This window comes from Dermacentor andersoni, chromosome 11 (assembly GCF_023375885.2).
Source record: "Dermacentor andersoni chromosome 11, qqDerAnde1_hic_scaffold, whole genome shotgun sequence".
NCBI lineage: Eukaryota > Metazoa > Arthropoda > Arachnida > Ixodida > Ixodidae > Dermacentor > Dermacentor andersoni.
The window spans coordinates 18,536,724-18,556,879 of record NC_092824.1 but is presented as its reverse complement, the minus strand read 5'-3'; the positions used below and the strand labels follow the sequence as shown (position 1 = coordinate 18,556,879).

The 20,156-nt window shown below is 43.3% G+C and overlaps 1 protein-coding gene and 1 long non-coding RNA gene across 2 annotated transcripts; both read right to left on the bottom strand.

The window, feature by feature from the left end:
* Positions 1-6,698: 6,698 nt before the first annotated feature.
* LOC140214137 (uncharacterized) lies at positions 6,699-8,861 on the bottom strand. The gene is made up of 2 exons (XR_011891084.1): positions 7,549-8,861; positions 6,699-7,327 (listed from the first exon to the last, which is right to left on the bottom strand). It is a non-coding gene; the product is annotated as an uncharacterized lncRNA (long non-coding RNA).
* Positions 8,862-9,490: 629 nt separating this feature from the next.
* On the bottom strand, positions 9,491-14,156 carry LOC126517995 (uncharacterized). Its single transcript, XM_050167837.2, has 2 exons — positions 13,695-14,156; positions 9,491-10,444 (listed from the first exon to the last, which is right to left on the bottom strand). Exons 1-2 carry the CDS (start codon positions 13,947-13,949, stop codon positions 10,202-10,204), a joined length of 498 nt encoding a protein of 165 aa, XP_050023794.1. The 5' UTR covers positions 13,950-14,156; the 3' UTR covers positions 9,491-10,201.
* Positions 14,157-20,156: the final 6,000 nt, after the last annotated feature.

Here is a 20,156-nt window from a genome sequence, read left to right as displayed (position 1 = left end):
GGTGTCATCTGCTCAAACCCAGTTAATTTTTTTTTTTTATGGCTAAAGATGGAAAATGGAAACGGTGCACAGAAACAAGTACAAACAGAGCAAGAGACGTGCACCACAGGCACCGACTCGCAACTGAGTTGCGAGTCGGCGCTTGTGGTGCACATCTCTCGCTCTATCCATCCTCTATCCGTCCTTGTTGCACTGTGCACAGTTTTATCGCGATAATAGTTTCAAATCCATGGCAGCAGTGACATAGGAGCATTGTGGTTTCAGCGCAAATTCAGGCAATATAATACTGAGCTTCGGTTCTTCTTAAGTAATCAACCTGTTACTGCAAAATGAATGAAAAGACATTTTAAGGACTGCTTTATCTATCTAAACTGATTTAGTGGCTCTCTTTACTGCCCCTAATGTTTAAAAACCTAAAAGCACAGGTGATCATAGTAGGTCGGCACATCTGACACCTCTCAACAACTAGTCCCATTTAGTGAGATTAAAAGATGTCATCACAATTCCTGTTTTTCTAGTAATACCATCAGGCATTCTTATTGTGAAAGGTATGTGACGTTAAAAGAATGGAAGATTGTCAAGGTTTCGAGCTCCTCTCAATGCGATTTTTTTTATTTTCTAGGGCCATATTTTGTGAAAAATCATTTAATTTCCTTCATTGTTCACCACACCAAGGGGCCAATTCCAGCAACAACAGTGGCATGACGGCATTTACGTCAATGTAAAAGGGCAAAAAGGATGCCTTCATGAATTGCTGTAGTGAAAGGTCACCCGAGTTACAAGCTTTGACCAGCAATGGTTACAGAGCTGCCTGCAGTAAAACTACTGTGAGGTTTCCTTACTTTTGAAAACGAGCTTCCTCGGAGAAACGCTTCACATTTATTACGTTCATTGTGCACTTGTCACATTAGCTCAGTGCCTATGGCATTCTACTCTTGAGGTCATGGGTTCGATTCCCGACTGCAAGGGCCACATTCCCATACCGTGCTTCTGTACTTTGCTCATGGAATAAAATGCATCAAATTAGCTTTACAGAAAAGTGAAAAGCACAAACAGCAAGGGACAGTGGAAGATGACATGAACAAGCGTTGTTAGAGGAAATCATGCTTGTGTCGTGCGAGCTGGAAACAAAACAAAAAGCAAGGAAGTCAAAAGAAAGGTAAAAAAAGAGAAATGCGACATACAACATTTACATTATTGGCAATCAGGATACATAGCCTCTTTTTCTTCAAGAACAACTGAAGGCTTACTAATGCATATGTGCTCATTCTTCTGTATGCAAAATGCCTCCATGACAGTCCAATTGTTCACTTTTCTGTAAAGATGTACCATTTTGTCCAACTAGCAATTCTACTGCGTCACATTAGGGCTAATACTAGACACACTTTCAGTTCTACCATGTCTAGCTCATTTGGAATCGGAGCAAATTTTGCATCTTACTCCAAGCACATTTTGCGACCAGATGCATAGCAGCATGACATCGAGCTCTCCAGCAAATTGAATTATGCATAAGAAGCATTGGCATAGCCAGGGGGAGGGTTTGGGGGATCAAAACCCCGAACCCCCCCCCCCCCCCACTTTTTCCATGGAACAGAAAGTTTCAGGAGGTGAGCTCCGAAAGAGCAACATGGATGAAAGAGAAAGTTCGAAGGGGGAGGAGGGGGTTGGCATGTCACCGTACCTAGAACAAGTTTATCCAGTTTACGCACAGCTGCTGTTGTGGCTATTAGTAGTAGCGTTTCCTTGCCTTCTCGTGTCACCTTTTCCCTCCCCCTCCCCCCTCTTTGTATGCGAACTGTGAGTGAAGTCTTGTAATCACTCATTTCACAACTGCGTCGGTTCTACCCATTCTCTGCCTCCTTTCCCCCTCCTCTCTCCCATCCTATCTAGCTTGCCTCTGGACTTGGGTATAGAAGAAAGCCAAGCACAGCAACTTCTACAGTGGTTTTGCGAGGCATCATGGATAATTACAGCTGTCAAGAGGCTAATATGTGGCGATCAACGCACAGGAAGCTCCAGAGAGCATTGTGCATATTCAACGCGGTGCAAAGGTCCAAACGAGTTTCTCGCATCTTTCCTCTCTGCCACACTCTTTCCATGTATATACAGTCTGAACAACCCCCGACACTGGCAAACTTTCGAGAAAAAAGAAAAGCTTCGCTTTAAAAGAATGCTGATTTGCGCACGGCAAAATATATCAAGGATGGCGCTGCTGGGCCAGGGAAGCTAAGAAACTGCCACAACAAACAGGTGGGTGGGCAGGTACGATAATGGCCTCAAAGTCCATGCAGAAACATAAATACAGGAGTGTTAGCGGCCACTGCACCATTCAACAAACTGATGAATGTTGAAGAGTGTGACAGTGACTAACGGAAAAAAATGTTAAGAAGGGGAGTGGAGTGATGGATAAGAGGAGGGGGGATGCACATAAAAGGTGTCAAGAATGAAGTTGGCAGATAATTATGGACATAGGGAGAGTGTCTCGTCACTGCCCGATAGCTTGACACCATACAGTCGTGGCCAGTCGCCTAGCTGAGGCTCACCTACCACGTGGTAACAGATGCTGCTTGCTGCAGAGAGCCCATCCTAGCTAAACATCTCAGCAATGTTCAGAATAGACAGATGTCAGGAGACACGACACTTTCAAAGCTCTCAGAGGTACTGGCCCTTATTTTACTGCGAAATATAGATGCTGTAATTTTCACAAAGGCTTCTAAATGGGAAGCAGCCCTGCTTCGGATTGCCTCATCAGTTCCCGAGTGTGATCATATAACAATATGTGTCGCGTGATGACTACAATACGATGATCGCAAGTTACTTTCAAGCATCTCTTCAAATAAGTCAGGCAGCAGGTCACCAAAAGTAAGTGAAACTTGCATCATATACGATCTAGAATGCCCACAACGCCGAAAGCACGATGCCCACAACGCCGAAAGGACGATCAAGTGATAGAAAACTTGCAGAATAGTGGCCGCCCTCCCTCGTATGTAGCTGTGGCCGTACCACTCACTAGAAGGTCCGGCTGGAAAACAACGGTGATCTCCACTGTTACCTGGGCTGCAACAACTCTGGCCTACAAATGGGAAGACACAATTGTGCACTGTCGTTTTCGTGTGGCCCCATTTTTAGCGCTGTTCATTTTTCAAAGTCATGTGCCAGCTAGGTCATTGACATACATTACTTAAATGCATCAATTTGTAAATGAAACTTTAATGTTTTTTAGTGTCATTATATTCAAAAATAGGATAAGGATGATAGCACAATTTCATGCAACATTCGTGTCCGGGGAGCTTTTGCGTGGTGTACAATCTCCATATATATATATATATATATATAGACAGAGCGAGAGAGAGTTGAAGGAGGGGAAGGAGTGGTATTGGCGGAACCGCCCCCCCGAAATAAATTTCTGGCTATGTCACTGATAAGAAGTGTTCTACTTTAAAATTCTCCTGTTAGCTTTCATTCCTTGAGCATAGTGCATAGTGCATAAATTAGAGGGGCCCTGAACCACTTTTTATCGAAGAGGAGAAAGGCATTTGAAGTGAAAATAGGCTATTTCAGAAATACTTTGCCACAAAAAGTACTTCAATGCGTTGAGCAGAAGCGGAGTTATTGGCAATCAAACACTGCCTCCGCTGTGCTCCCATTCCTTCTTCAGCCCCTTGCACTGCGAAGGCTACAGCGGAGTGCAGCGTGCCACAGCCTTCTAAATGTCATCGTGGTTGAAATTTCATTTTGTATGTTAACGTAGACGCCGCAACTTCCGATTTTGGTGCCTATGATGTGCTAAACACAAGCTGAATGCGGTTGTGCTTAGCGAGTCACTGTGTGCTTAACCAGTGGACTACGTTACGTAGGTTACAGTACTTACGCTACGTAGCTGGCCGCAGCTACCAATAGCAGTCGCATATGGTAATCTGCTTTATTACAAAATAATGTGTCCAGAAGAGAGTGAGGAGCAAGCTTCTCTTGAAGAGACAGTGTTTGAGAGAAAGGTGACTTCATGCTCCACTTGCGAGCTCCATGCACTGCGTACGACAGCACTTGGCCGAGATGTTGAAAGCAGCATATGCTACCCACGGACTATGTTATCTCACCAAGCTGGAGGAGTGGTTTGGGCCGCTTTAAAGGTGCACCGAAGAGAAAAATAATTTGATCTGGATTGGTTAATTCTGCTTCTACAATTCCAGAAATGCCACCTTTACTGTTACAGAAGTTCTAGTAAGCCAGAAGAGAAACACAACAACAACAAAAAAGGGACTCTAGGTGGCAATGACGCCTTCACATCCCCACATGAGCTCAGCACGATGTCATGAATTCTGATGGCATCTGCCAGGGCCTAGTTATTTTCTATCAGTAAAGACATCGTAGCATGGCAAAGGAGCCAAAGAGTGGACTCGGCTAGTTTCAAAAACCTGTGCTGAACCACAACGGCCGAAATATGAAAAAAATATGTTCGTGGCAGCACGTTGATTCATGAACTAGGACGTTTATATCAAAGCAAATAGCTTTCTTTCATGCATATTGTGGTCGGATTTTCACTACAGACACATGCACTCTAGTAGTGCAACTGAGTTGCGGGGCACATTCGTCGCCTAAGCCCAACAGTAATTATATTCAGATTACAAAACCTTCGTTGCGAACACGGTTCTCAAAAACCTATGAGTTCTAGATATGGCATTTGCAACTGTAAAATAAGTATATCATTCTTCAAATTACAATAAACATCCAGGCATATTTTGGAGCTTGTGAGGATTAACAGTGGGCCACAGTCTGAAGGCAGAACTTGGCTCCGTTGTAGGCGTGCTTTCGTAACATCATCTAGAATTGTGTGTGTAAGCGAATGGAGGAGGAGGGGCCAAGCCTACCAGCATGTGCTGTTGCACGAGTGCCGTCTGAAGGTCTACATGCTGTGGTGGAGTGCTCGGAAAGGACAGCCCTCCTCTTCTCTCACCACCTTCTCTCCAAAGTGGCAGCTGTGCGAAAGGGCTCCGATACCGCTAGAGGTGTGCTACTTAACGGCTGCGTTCACTGTGGAATTACGCAATGAAACAACATGTGCTATATAAATGTCCTCGCTGCAACAAACATGCACCTTCAAGTGCATCATCCTCTAATAAAGCGAACAGCTTTCTGTAAGCATTCAGCTATTCATTTACTCTGACAATTATTGTCAATGGTTTCAGTGCAATTCTTCTTTTTCTAGTAATCAACTTCCTAATGCGAAATTAACGAAAATAGTTTTGAATATATGTTATCAGTATCTACAGACTTAAGTGTTTTTCTTTGCTGTCCTTTTAAGGGAACTCTCAGATGGTAGCAATTTAATCTGGAACCTCCCCATGGCATCTCTCGTGACGTGGAAGTTGCTCTGCATTCATTCAACCTATGTGGTTTAATACAGCATAGTTTAAAGTTAAAGTGATTTATCACTTATGTAACTAGCCGCACGAACAAATAAATCTGAATTCTTTTTCACTGTCATGCATAGTGCTGCAGTGCTTGCAACTCTGTGCAGTGCAGCGAAGCCTACAGCTTGAGCAACCAATCTGCAACAAGAGCCAACTGCACGTAACGCAAAGGGAGGAAGGCTCATACACTGTTTCATACCTGGCTGGCAACGCTATGCAAGTGGTGTGGTCATACAAGTCCCAGTCGACACATTTTGCAGTGCGTTTGTTTTCAACCTGTGACACTTTCTACGGAACAACTACTACTACTTCATATACAATTACAACTGCAAGTTGTCGAAGCCATGTTGCATCAAACCACATGTTGTTTGTGCACCTCTGTGCTTGCTATGTTTTGGCTGCGAGTGTAAGAAGTGTGCTGTGATCACTGGTCGCAGAAACTTGTCGCTCAGCTTTGTTCAGTGGTGAGTCGGTTCAGTTCTGCAACGCTTTCCATGTAATGATTACATCATATTTAGCAATGTAAATGTATGAGAATGTTGCATGTAACTACGTGATGCATACCTACATCATTCTTTCGTATGTTACTCACTTTTTCTTTTTGGTCAGGAATGGGAGTAGTGACAGAAGTCTCCTCCATAGTGTTGCCTGCTACATGTGAAACGGAGTATTATTCTTTCACAGAGCTTCCATTCAGTCATCGTTACATGCAGGGAAATCGGAGGTGGGCAATACAGCAAGGAACGTTCCTGCTGGTTCAGATTTCTGGTTGGCTGACATGACCCATAGCTTTCACTGCACTTCAGGGAACCGTTGAGACAGAGCATAAGTTAGTTCTCTGCGATTTATGTGCAAAGTAACACCTCTGACTTCATCACCGCACATGTCAAGCTGCCGTAACATTTTCCTACTACGTCATCAGTTTAACCCCACCATGTCCAACATGTCATTGTTGCTACACTAAGCCTGATACCTCAAAATTCAGATTTCAGTGCAAAGTGCATAGCAGAAATTTTGATGCGGAGGAACGAGGTTTCAGTCATGGATAGTTTGTGAAATGAATTACTAATTACCACAATAATAATTATCTTAAGCATATAAAATCTCCTTTCTTTTTGCGTACGAATCTACTCTTCGTGGACACAAGTAAAGGTATGAACAAGTTCTATTTTTTCTCAATGTTGAATGGCATTTAGGATTTGTGAAGTTAACGGAACTGTCGTGACAGTGATTAGAGTCCCTGGCTTACAACTGAAAAGCTGCAAATTCAGACACCGCCCAGGTGGATAGATTATTATTATTTCTTTATTGAAAAGTTTCTTTAGTGGTTAATTTCTGATGACGTACCCAGCCATGGGTTATCAAATGGGTTATCTTTTATAATGGCTATAACAGTTAATAAATGCCTCTTGCTAGGCAAGCCCGTCTGTAAACCAGTTAAATTGGAAACACTGCTGAAATATGTTATAAAGTGTTTTGATTAAAGTACAGGGTTATCCTAAATGATTCATTGGGTTTCACAGCACTGATTATTTACAAGTATACAATGTACAAAGACGGGTGATACATGAAAAGATACATAGACAATGTTCATTGTGTGTGCTCTTAGTCACCCGACACCGAGCCAAACGGTAATCCAGTTCCGTCCATACGTTCACTGGCATGTTTCTGTCAATGTAAGTCAGAGCAGCAGTGATGCATTCCTGCAGTTCTTGCAGTGTTGTTGGCATTGGGGGTGCATAAACTTTGTCCTTAACACAGCCCCACAGGAAGAAATCACATGGTGTGCGATCTGGTGACCTGGGGAACCATGGCAGGAGAAGAACACCTGGCCCAGCGCAACCCATCCAGCAATGTGGCAGTTCTCTGTTGAGAATGGCGCAGACAGTTGTGCTCTAGTGAGGTGAAGCCCCGTCCTGTTGAATGTCAAGAAGTCTGCAGTCAGTTGTGCCAATAACCACAAGTGACATATCCACGTACATGGAACCTTTCACCACCTGCTCGATGAAGAAAAAGGGGCCACACATCTTTGTCTTGGATATGGCACAGAAGACGTTCACTTTTGGCGAATCTCTTTCCAACTCCACACAAACATGCAGCATTCAGTACCCCACACTCTCACATTGTAACAGTTCACCTTTCCCAACAGATGGAAAATTGCCTCGTCGCTGAAAATCAATTTCCTTGCAAAGTCATCATCATCTTCCATAGTCAACTGCATTCGGATACGAAACTCCAATGGGCAGACATAATCATCTCGAGTCAGGTACTCAGTGGTCTGCAGTGGTAACAGCTGCAAACGGTAGGTTCAGAAATGCAAACGCCGCCGCAAAACATTCCACACTGTCTTCTGCAGACAAGTTCACGGCTTGCACGAACAGTTGCTTCTTGTGGGCTGCGCACAAAATTGTCTCACGCGCTCCACAATTTCCTCTGAGGAACGTGGTCACCCCGTGCTTTTCCCTTTACACAGACAACCAGCATCACGGAACTGGCGAAACCAATGCAAAATGCTCTGGTGACCAGTTGCAGCTTTTCCATATTTATGTGCGAATGCACGCTGAACGCTCGTAACCGACAAACACTTCACATATTCTAACACACAAGAACTCTTCTCCTGCATTGCCGCCATCTTGTGGAATACCGTCAAAGGCCTGCCATCGAGCATGCAAGCGAGCCGCGAGGTGGGATTTTTAAACTTGGTGAATGTATCAATCAGGTGATAGAGAAATGTGCGGAATATAACCAACCATTATATATAGCTTTCATTGATTACGAGAAAGCGTTTGATTCAGTCGAAACTTCAGCAGTCATGGAGGCATTGCGGAATCGGGGTGTAGACGAGCCGTATGTAAAAATACTGAAAGATATCTATAGCGGCTCCACAGCCACTGTACTCCTCCATAAAGAAAGCAACAAAATCCCAATAAAGAAAGGCGTCAGGCAGGGAGATACGATCTCTCCAATGCTATTCACAGCGTGTTTACAGGAGGTATTCAGAGACCTGGATTGGGAAGAATTGGGGATAAGAGTAAATGGAGAATACCTTAGTAACTTGCGCTTCGCTGATGATATTGCCTTGCTTAGTAACTCAGGGGACCAACTGCAATGCATGCTCACTGATCTGGAGAGGCAGAGCAGGAGGGTGGGACTAAAAATGAATCTGCAGAAAACTAAAGTAATGTTTAACAGTCTCGGAAGGGAACAGCAGTTTACGATAGGTAGCGAGGCACTGGAAGTGGTAAGAGAATACATCTACTTAGGACAGGTAGTGACTGCTGATCCAGATCATGAGAGTGAAATAATCAGAAGAATAAGAATGGGCTGGGGTGCGTTTGGCAGGCATTCGCAGATCATGAACAGCAGGTTGCCATTATCCCTCAAGAGAAAAGTGTAAAACAGCTGTGTCTTACCAGTACTCACGTACGGGGCAGAAACCTGGAGGCCTACGAAAAGGGTTCTACTTAAATTGAGGACGACGCAACGAGCTATGGAAAGAAGAATGATAGGTGTAACGTTAAGGGATAAGAAAAGAGCAGATTGGGTGAGGGAACAAACGCGCGTTAATGACATCTTAGTTGAAATCAAGAAAAAGAAATGGGCATGGGCAGGACATGTAATGAGGAGGGAAGATAACCGATGGTCATTAAGGGTTACGGACTGGATTCCGAGGGAAGGGAAGCGTAGCAGGGGGCGACAGAAAGTTAGGTGGGCAGATGAGATTAGGAAGTTTGGAGGGTCAACATGGCCACAATTAGTACATGACCGGGGCAGTTGGAGAAGTATGGGAGAGGCCTTTGCCCTGCAGTGGGCGTAATCAGGCTGATGATGATGATGATGATGAATGTATCTTATCTTTTCATGTATCACCCGTCTTTGTACATCATGTACTTGTAAATAAACAGTGCTTTGAAACCTGATGAATCATTTAGGCTAACCCTGTTTTCCTTTTTTTACTGATGAGCAAAGAGCAGCAACAACAATTTTGCTCAGTGGTCTGCCAATAAGTGCTCTTGTGAAGTGCAGCACTATATAAGTATATGGATTCACCAAAGATAGATGAATGGCAAATGGAAGAATGAAAAAGAAACAGCCTGTTTATTTGGCGACCAAGTACTGTATACACCTGTGTAGTGTTAAACAGTTCCTTGATGGTCACCACCGCTGCCTTTAACGTGTGTGAACAGAGGGAAAAATTGTTTGCGCAGTAGAAGTATAGATATTGTATTTGGCCTAGCAAATTTTTACTTTCTCTCTGTAAACATAACTTAAATAATACTGAGTGTTACTCGCAACTGTTGGCTCACTTGGGCTGATATGTTACACATAGCCAGCATTTCATGGTAGATTCAGTTTAATATTACATTTGTTCACACGAATTGCCTGTTTTGTCCACAATAAATCCGAGGTATGCATCATATGTGGTGAAACCATTCATAAATGTCTACTATTTTGCTGAAACAAAACAGTGGTGCAGTCTAATGCCACTATGATTAAAAGCACTTTTCATCATAGTTTTGACAGATAGACAGCATTTTATTGCAATGAAATCTGCATTTTCTGAGTGGCATCACCACGTACGATGCATACTTCAGATTTCTTGTGGCCAAAACATGCAAGTAATGCATACAAATATGGCACTGAACTGATCCCACCATGAAATGCTACCTATGTGTGACACATCAGTCCAAATGGGCGAGCGTTTTAGCTGCAAGAGCGGTCTATAGCTCGCGCTCGCAGTTAAGGAACACTCGGTACAAGCCTAAGCACACCACCACACAAAACACAGGTTAACTTGAGGACGAGCTATGTGGGTCACTGGACTTGTCCAAAGCCACCGCAGGCACTACGTCGACGTCGAAGTCTTTCACATAGTCCATGGCATATTTTGGGTTGTAGTAGACCAGCAGGCGCTTGTCCTTGTGTGCTTCCAAGCCAAGTTCAAGCCTCAGCAACTCCCACGGCACGTCGAGCGCATGCCGTTCGGCCCACAGGTACAGCTCACCACGCTGCTTGGAGCCCTGGACTGGAACCTTGAGTGAAAGCATGGGCGAGTGTGAATGCATTAAGAAATCAATGAAAATGCATTAAAATAAAAGCTGGGCTGCCGGATTGTTCTTGGATGCAGGAGAGCCACACTTTCATGAACGAAAAGACTTGACTTATCCAGAGGAATTGGAAACCAAAGGCAGCTCACAGGTGACAATCTGTATATAGAGATGTTTAATTTTAATAGGCATTCTTAAAAATAAGTTGTACCGAATCTCAGAATATTATACTCCTTGATCTGGACAACTTGGAATACATGGACATTTATTTGCATCAAAGAGCAACATGCATAATTGGCTGATTCAAGTTTAAGCTAATTACTCCATGACTCATATTAATATTTACGAAATGGAGCCAATGAGTTAACAATGCAGATCCACTTGGAAGGAATTCTGGGAATGACACTGGTTTCAAGAAATGGGCTCCCATGATTTGGAAAATGCACTGGTGTTCCAGCTAAACTTGTGTTGCACTGCTCAAGAAGCGTGCTGTTAAAAATGTAAGTGAAACAGCAGTGTATTTCATCAGAACGGCAAGTTGGGCCAGTTGGTTGGGATTCACGGTAAGCGTTGTAACAGCGCACCCAAGACAAGTACCACTAGTGATACTAATACTTCGACAAGTCTCTTCAAAAATCTTGTCAGTAAGTGTATAAACCTTTTCATTCCTTTAAAAACAAAGAAAACAAACACTGGAATTCCTTGGATGAGTAGGGACCTTTTGCATTTATCACGTCATGTAGCCAGATTACGTCAATCGAAACGCTCTGGCGACTCAACCAAACTCGTGCAGTTCCATAGCCCTACAAAGGAACTTTGTTCTAAAATGGTTCCTGCAAAAGAATTTTATTACAACGTAACCTTGCCGAAATCAATGAAGACTAATACCCATAAATTTTGGAAACCTAGCCTACCACCTGGGTCATCTTTGGACGTGTTAATAATTAATGTTGCAGTTTCTGATACGCAGACAATAGCTTGTTTTTTTAACACCTACTTCCATTCTGTCTTTATGACTGATAACTCTGTAATCCCTGTTTTTGCTTCTGAACCATAGCCTCCAACTAACGATGTATCACTGTCTCCTGAGGCTGTACTTAATCCTAAACTTAGACGCCAAGATGTTGTGTGGACCTGACGGTATCCCGACTGTTTTCCTTATTCGATATTCTCTTTGGTGCAGCAGATATCTAACAATTATATTCAGCAAATCTCTCTCAACCGCCACCTTTCCTCCCTCGTGGAAACTTGCTTCAATTCTCCACTTATTTAAGTCGGGTAACATTCAATTGTTATCTAACTATAGGCCGATCTCCTTAACAGCACGTTCATGTAAGTTACTCAGACACATTATTTTTAAACATATTATGGAATCTTTTGAAACTAACAAAATTTTATGCACTTTCCAGCATGGTTTTATACGTGGCCTCAGCACTATAACACAAGTGACAGTATTCATTCACGACATCAGCAGCTCTTTAGACATAAGTGACCCCCCAGATTGATGCTATTTTTATAGACTTCACAAAGGCCTTCAACAATGTCTCACACCCTAAACTTATGCATAAGCTGTTCGTTATACTAAAAAATACATCCTTGGTTGGTTGGATATCGGACTTTCTTTCCCAGTGCTCACAATATGTACGTTTCAACTCTACTAACTCACCCTTGATGCCTGTTTCATCAGGGGTTCCCCAAAGCTCAGTACTGGGTCTTCTTTTATTCCTGCTTTATATTAAAGGTCTCCCCCTACACACTTCAGTTAAAATACGCCTTTTTGCACACGATTGCGTTTTATATCATGCCATTAAATTTACTACTGATCATATTGCCCTTAACAATTATTTTGCTGACTTCTGTAGCTGGTCCAAAGCATGGCAAATGAATATCAATTTTTCCAAAACTGTCTCCATGTCCTTTACACTACGCTCATGCCCTTCCTTCTTTGCCTATACCTTTAATAATATTACCTTAAATACAGTGTTAGAATTCAAATATTTAGGTGTCTTACTAACACACGATTTGTCATGGTCAAAACACATTGATGTCACCCGCAACAAGACCCTTAAAAGACTAGGTTACTTACATCGTACGCTGCATCTTGCTCCTGAAGAAACTAAACTTCTAACACATAAAATTTCTATTCGCCCCATCCTCCAATATGGCTGTATTTATGGTATCCACACAGGCACTGTGATGTCAAAGAACTAGAATCGGTGCAAAAAAAAAAAAAAAAAAAGTAGTGCGTTTGGTTGTCGGAGATATGACGAGAACTTTTCGCTGTCTGACTCCCTTCCCCCACTTGGTCTCACTCCTCTTGCAGAGCGTCGCAAACTTGAATGCCTAAAATTCTTTCACACGTTAATCAATTCTCATCTATGAGGAGTCACCACGCTCTAAATATCTCAACCTTTTTTGCCCACACTAATTCCTTTAAATACAGGATTTTCCCATCAACAATTGAAGCCTGGAATTCAATAGCGGGCAACATCCGTTCACTACCACTGAAACAATTCACGCTATCTTGTTTATAAATGTTTGTATGCTTGATGTTCATCCCATTCCTGCAATAGCCTCATTGAGGCTGCAGTATGTATAAAAAATGAATAAATTTCAGTGAATTCAGATTCAGTCGCTACCAAAATGTGTCGAAAGGTGGCTGAATATATGAGAGGTCGAAGCTGTGACTCGATCACCTATGAATGTAAACGGTAAGGTGCGCATTCTAACCAGATCGTACACTTTCTGCTACTTTGTTCTCGCTCTAGATGTCGCTACGCGATCACATTTGCTGGTACGCATCGTTTTCTCGACAGTGACTGAATTTGTGAATGCAAAAATTGTGAATTCATTGTCGAATTGACTGTCGCATTTACTTAATTCAGTGAATTCAGTCCCTGTCGAAGGGTTTCGAAAAGGGGATGATCTGTGATCTTCTATTACAAAACCGATAAGCGTTTGTATTCGAAGAACTGCAGAAGAAGATAGCGCGCTTTCTGCTACTTTGTGTTCGCTCACATTTCGCTACGATATCGCATTTGTTCATCCGCATTGTTTTAAAAACACAGTTCGACAGTTCTGCCGAATTCACTGTCGCCAAAACTCGAATTCGGTGAATTTTGAGAATTGACGGATTTCGACACCTCTGACCGCTTTCGCAGTGAGCACCCATTGCCGATCAGTTAATCTCTACGTCAATCAAGTCGCGCCGCTCGAGTCAAGAAAGGATGATTACTTTCATCTGAGCTCGGTGCGGTCGCGTCGAGGTGCTGGTAGTGTCGCTGATGTCGATGCGGTGCTCCTTGAGCGGCTCGCCGAGGAGTTTCATGGCAGCTGCATTTCCCCGAAGCGTCGACATGGCGATCTTGTAGTACTCCAGCTCGGTCATCTTATAACCCAGGTAGTTCTTAAATAAGAAAGTGGTGCAGACGAGTCCGATTCCGGTCCAGCCGGAGATCTGCACCAACTGGCTCAAGCTCGGCAAACGCATGGTGCGTGACCACGGCCGCGCTTTTCGGCCGCCACAACTGAAGTCAGGATCGCTTTCTACACACGTCCGTGGCTGAAAAAGTAAGTTAAAGCGTTCCTAGTTTCCAGTAACTCCGATGAGTCAACGCAAACACACTTCAACAGCCACAGTATGCGCCGCGCCAGCTACGGCACGGTCGTCTGCAGTTCGCGCAAGCCAAGCTAGTCTTGGATTGGCTTGTTCCAGCTTAGTTATAGTCATGTGACAATCCCGACAGCGCTGCTAGCTTTGGTTTCGGTCTTTTAGACGTGTTCTTGCACGGCAACTGTATACCGCTGTTCTAAAACTGATAAGCACAAAGACCGAAGTAGTGAAAGTTCTACAAATGTTTAAAAAAATTTTGTGCTATTAGTACGACTGCATGCAGTTGTTTAGGCAATAAATTTTCAAAGTAGCGCGAATATTGCTCGATTTGTGCAGCACGCACTATACGCGCCATATAGTTTCATATTACTATTCGCGCGTTGCCCCAATAATTGTTTTTAAGTAAATGGCAAATTATTTTGTAACTGAGGCTTAACATGGTGCACAAATTATTTGTACGGCTATTAGCTTACGATGCCGCAAGCATAAGACGAGGGGGTTTTCGCTCTTAAATGACGTTTTCATGCGACCTTTAATAAAATCAACGATACCTGTTATAATTTTTGCAATGGACATGTTGTACTAAATATAATTAGGCTTCTTCAATGCATCGTAAACTTATGCTATATTTCTTTTCACAGACAATTATTTCACGTATATGCTGGCTTGCTTCGCACCTATATTTTAAGAAAGCACGCATGCTCTGTCTTCGTAATGGTGCGTGTCGTGAAGCTTCAATGCAAAACAATTTTTTCCAACAGACCAACCCATCATTTAACATTCCAATGCATGTTAAGCTGCAAACGCATAAAAAACAAACAAATGGATGCGCTGCATTGGCTCGGACCGAGTGTACTAACCGCGCAATTGTGTAGTGTGTGTAATAACGTTAAACGGAGATCAGCAAAAAATGCAACTCTTTCTTGAAGCGGTCGTCGTGTGGCTCATGTTCACTTGCGGCGGGGTCGTTTCTCGTTATTTTGTTCCTCGTATAACTGCAGCCTTGTTGCACGGTTCGTTCGCACAGACCCTGCGACATGGGGGGGGGGGGGGGGGGATGTCCAGTTAGCCTTGTTTTTGTTTACAGCGACGACCAGCCGCCGAGGTTCTGGGCACGCAGACCTTCGACCTCGCTTAGCTTCTGTCGCGTTTCCCTTGTCGTCTGCTCGCTTTGACCCGTCCGCTCCTCGGCACGCCGTAGCCATGACGACCGCCCGGGTCGCGCCGGGCGATCACGTGTTGACCTAGTCGCGAGGATCCCAGAAAGCTAGACGACACAAAGAAAAAAAAAACGGAATGAGAAAGAACTACTGCCGTCAACACAATCAACACAACTCTTCGCTCTGGAAACTCGCTTCGGAGACCGCCAACCGCGCGTCCCAGACCTGTCATCTTGCGTTTTTCGCACCTGAAAAGGCACGCGCCTTCGAACCATTGAACCAGTACACGCTCGTCTCTCTTCCTTTTCTTTATTTCGCGCTATCGCTGCTTCGAATGTCTTCCTCGACACTCGCGGCTGATGACAACAGGCGTTGCTTGTTCAGAAGAAAGCACGTCGTCTGCTTCCGGACCCGCAAGGACCTAAAAAAAAAAAAAGAATGTCGTTGCCATGACGACTTTTTGAACGAGCCAATGGGTGCGAGTAGAGCGCGCACGTGATGCTACAGGCGACCAATCGCAGCAATAATCACGGACCAAAACAACATTCTTGGCCGCGTGTTGTCTGCTGCTGCCAGCTGTGGCTGAAGGAAGAGTTCGGGCAGCGCGATTTAGATTCCTCAAATTGATTCCGTCTCGTAACCCAGATTTCCATGGAAGCGCGCGCTTCTGTTGTATTATTCGTCTTATTAGCTGAGCAATTTTGCCGTAGGCTAAAATTTGAGGTCTCCTGCTGGTGACGAGCAAGCATGCATCGACATTACTTTCGTGTTACGTTAACTGTTTTGCCTTCATGAGTTCCACACCCAGCTTCTTTGGAAGCGATGCTGTTGGGTGGCAGGGTGAACGTCACCGCTTGCATTGCGGTGCAATGTACCGTAATGTGGTGCTATCGGTTAGTCCTCGAAGTCGATATTGCGTGCAACTTTGTTAATCTTGTAATACTGAGACGCAAATCGGCAAGCTAGGCAGCGTGCTGTGGTGCAATAAAAAGAGCTTGCAAGCGCATTTTATGACAGCGTGGTATAATTTATACGGACACTCCAGGCGAATTTTCGCTGTCTGATTTTCTGTATGTATTTATATAAAAGTACGATGCTTATACATGTATGCCCTACATGCAAGTCAAATCCTATGCTATTCAACCGCCAAAGCTGCTAAGGCCGGTCCTACGTTCTTATTGAATGATTTCTGAGATTCGTTCTTTTTTTTTTTTTTTTTGGAATTGCAGACAGAAGTCACGATACACTTCATTCACAGCACATGTCTTTTATCTCATCAGGCAATCAAAAAGCGCAGTATGGTATTAGTGCTCACAATCTGAAAGAGTTTCAACTTCTGCACAGCGTAGTGGTGCCTAAAGCAATTAAGAGTGCCAGAAAATTTTGATTCGTTGACTTGATTTGACTTGGTTTAACGTCACAAAGGAGCACATAGGCTATATTTGAGATTTGGTTCATTTCACCTAGTCAGTACAGAACCGAATGTACTTACCCACATGGTCGAAAAAGAACGGATGACGCAGACCGATACGAAAGGTTTCTTTTTTTTTTTTTTTTTTCAATAATCTGCACCACCGCGTACACGAGGAGCACACGATACAGGGTCGTTCGTGCCCGCACACTCCGGTGGAGGAGGAATGCCGCCGTTGCCGCTGGCAATCGAACCCGCGGCCTGTGCTCAGGAGCAGAACGCCACTGAGCCAGCGCGTTTCAAAGTTTACAAATGTGCCCATGCGTTCGAAAAGCTGCTAGTAAAGCTCGCCTCTCCAGAGGTCCCAATGTCCAGCTTACCGCGTATAGCTATGCACAATCCGGTCTCCGTCAAGAAAAGACGTTGCTTAGCTGTAAGCATATAGTTGCGGAACTTAAGTTCTTGGTCAGTCGTCGGCAGCACCGCCCTTTACGCCGTGGTGAAAATAAACGTCCAACTGAATGGCATACAGTGGGCTGCTAGTGCTTTTCACGATTGCACCAACCAGCGCACTGCACCGTGCCTACTGGTAGGACGCAATGGAAAAATGCGGTAGGCTGTATTCCTGTACAGCTATGCGACTCTGCCCTTGCAGAGTGGACGAAGAGAACTCCTAAGCAGACGCGCTGTGGACGCTTGTCTAGTGTTGCACGCACCGAAGCCAACACCTACTTTCGTCGCGCTCGCGTCCTCTTCCGTGCCCGCGGTTACAACGTTCGTGCTGCGATGTCGACACTTCCAGAAGCTCGACCGTTCCAACAGTTACGTACGATATTAGCGTTCCAAGGGTGTTACAAACACAGCGTTATAAAGGTTCTAAATGTACAGTACTTCAAAGGGTCCTGTGTTTCCAAGGCTACAATTACACCCAGCGTTCCCTACGTTAGCATTCTCACGGGCTGCCCATTCCTGCATTCTCAAACCTACAAAAGTAAACCGTTCCAAAAGTTAAGTTCAGTGTCCTAAAGGTTTCAAATCTTACAAGGCGCAGCGTTCTTAAGGTCATAACCGAACATTCCGAAAATTACAGTGTCCAGCCTCCCGCAGGTTACGATGTGTATACGCTATTCCATAGGTTAGTAAGTTCAGCGTTCCAAACGTTTACAAAGTCTCGTATTGGCACCAGCAACGAACTGCAGGATGGCACTTTATGCTCGGACAGTTCTGTATAGGGGTTGGACGAAGATACAAAATTTCGAATATGTGTCGAGTAGCCTTTGTTTATTAGATTCGTGTTTCAATTTCATTTCGTTTTTTTTTTTTTCTCGTTCTTTTTTTTCGGGCAACCCCCGTCCAGGATGCTGGGACTAAAAGCAACATATCAGCCTGACATGGTCTCGCGAACCTGTCGACACTGATGTGACACAGAGCAACAGATAGTCAAAGTGAGATACACCAGCAGCGACATGCACTGCAATGGGTTAGCGTTTTTGCCAAGAAGCGTTCAAGTACAGGGGAAACGCGGTGGTAACATACGTGAAAATAATAAACAATAAATAACACCAGAAAACACTTTTAAAGTGGCATACATAACAGTAAGTACATTTGCGAATTTTTTTTTTCCAACTTGGGACGTCTTGATATTACGGACTTGGTGAAAAATAAACGGTAACTTGTTCAGAAGCAATGCGATGACATACGTTGTCAGCTTTGTTCCAACTGCAATCTATTCAAGGGTTAACAAAATGTGAATTTCTAAAGTTGAAAGCCTGTTGTTTCAGAAACCGGTTGCTAAGTTCTGCAGGGTCAGAACGAGCTTAAGATCGATTAGGTGCATTACTTCAGCTCTAATAAAATAAGGCAAATTGGGATCAGTTCTTTGTAGCCCATAAATAATTCGAATTCCACGTTTCTGTAGCTTATGTAATATGTGAAAGTTACGCTGTTACGTGGAACACCACGCAGACAAGGAGGCAATACTGCAAAAGGGATTGTGTCAGAGAATATTATAGCGCGATTTTAAGCCCTATGGGTCAGGTAATGTTCGTATACAGGAAAAGCATGTTGAGATGGATGGACGTAGGTCGTTACGTGTATGTTCCAACTAATATTCTCACAAAAAAAAAAGCCAGAAAACTTCTGTTTCATATTGCAGTTTGAAGGGCATAAGGTAGCTTTGTTTCTTTGCTAGAAAAACAATATACTTTGTTTTACGAGTGTTTAGGTGCAGTTTATGTGAATTTATCCAAGCAGATATAGTTGCACGAACCAGGCATTCTGTTCTCTTTCCGAAGCTATGCCCGTTTTCTCCAGAAAAAAAAAATGCCTGTGTCGTCTGCATATTGAATTACTTAGTGTGTTAACGGAATGCTAATGAAGTCACTTGCGTAAAGCAAAAATAATATGGGTCCCACAATCGAACCTCGAGATACACCGTATTTTGTGGATCCTGTTCGCGGAAGAATTCTGCTTTAGCCAATGCAGATATACTGGCAGCGATTGGTCTCGTAGCTGTCTAAAAGTTGCTGAGCCACCCCTCAAAGACCACATATATACCTTGCTTTTTTATTTAACAAAAATGCCGTGCATGATATAATGAAGCTCATTCTTGAAATCAAGAAATACAGTGAGAAGCCGTTTATATAATTCGGCAATCTAGTTTTTTTTTTTTTTTTTTAAATACGTGATTATAGCTGTAAGTATGCAGGTTAAGAGGAAGTTTTAGCTCGGGTGCTCCTATCTAAATACATGTAAAAGGAGAATTCGTTTTTCTCGGCAACCACTGCACCAAATTTGACGAGGTTTGTTGCATTTAAAAGAAAAACTTAATATCTAGTGACTGTTGGTTTCGAATTTTTGAGTCAGGTTGTCAATATTTTATTAAAAATTGTCAAAAATTGAAATTTTGCAAAACACCATGCTATCAAGTTTACAACCCTGTAACTCAACAATGAAAAATGATAATACAATTCTGTGACTTGCATATAATAGCACATCTAAAGAGGACAAAATTGATATGTCACACATGAATATAAAACAAAAAATTTAGTAATATGGAAATACAGCTTTTGCAGAACCCTTGTCACCAACGTAACAAATTCACGTGATATGTAAAATGACATATCGAATTTGTCCGCTTTGAATGATCTAATGGATGCCGTTTACAGAACCGCGATATCTGTTCTTGATGCAGGGCTATGAATTCGTAAACTTCGTGCTTCTATTTCTTTCAAGCTTTCGAGTTTTCTAAAATCTTTTAAACAAAATTTAAGCTCTAAATCGAAATTCCGCTTCGAACAGTCACTAGAACTTAACTTTCTCTCTCAAATGCAACAAATTTCATTAAAATCGGTGCAGGAGCTATCTCAGAAAAACGTTTTTGCGTTTTACATGTATTTGAATAGGCCGCGTCGGAGTTGGACCTGAGCTAAAGATTCCTCTTAACAGCGGTTGTTCGAGCCTGATGGCTGAAATGATATGCTAGCTAGCGGATGCACACCGTTGCTTCAAACG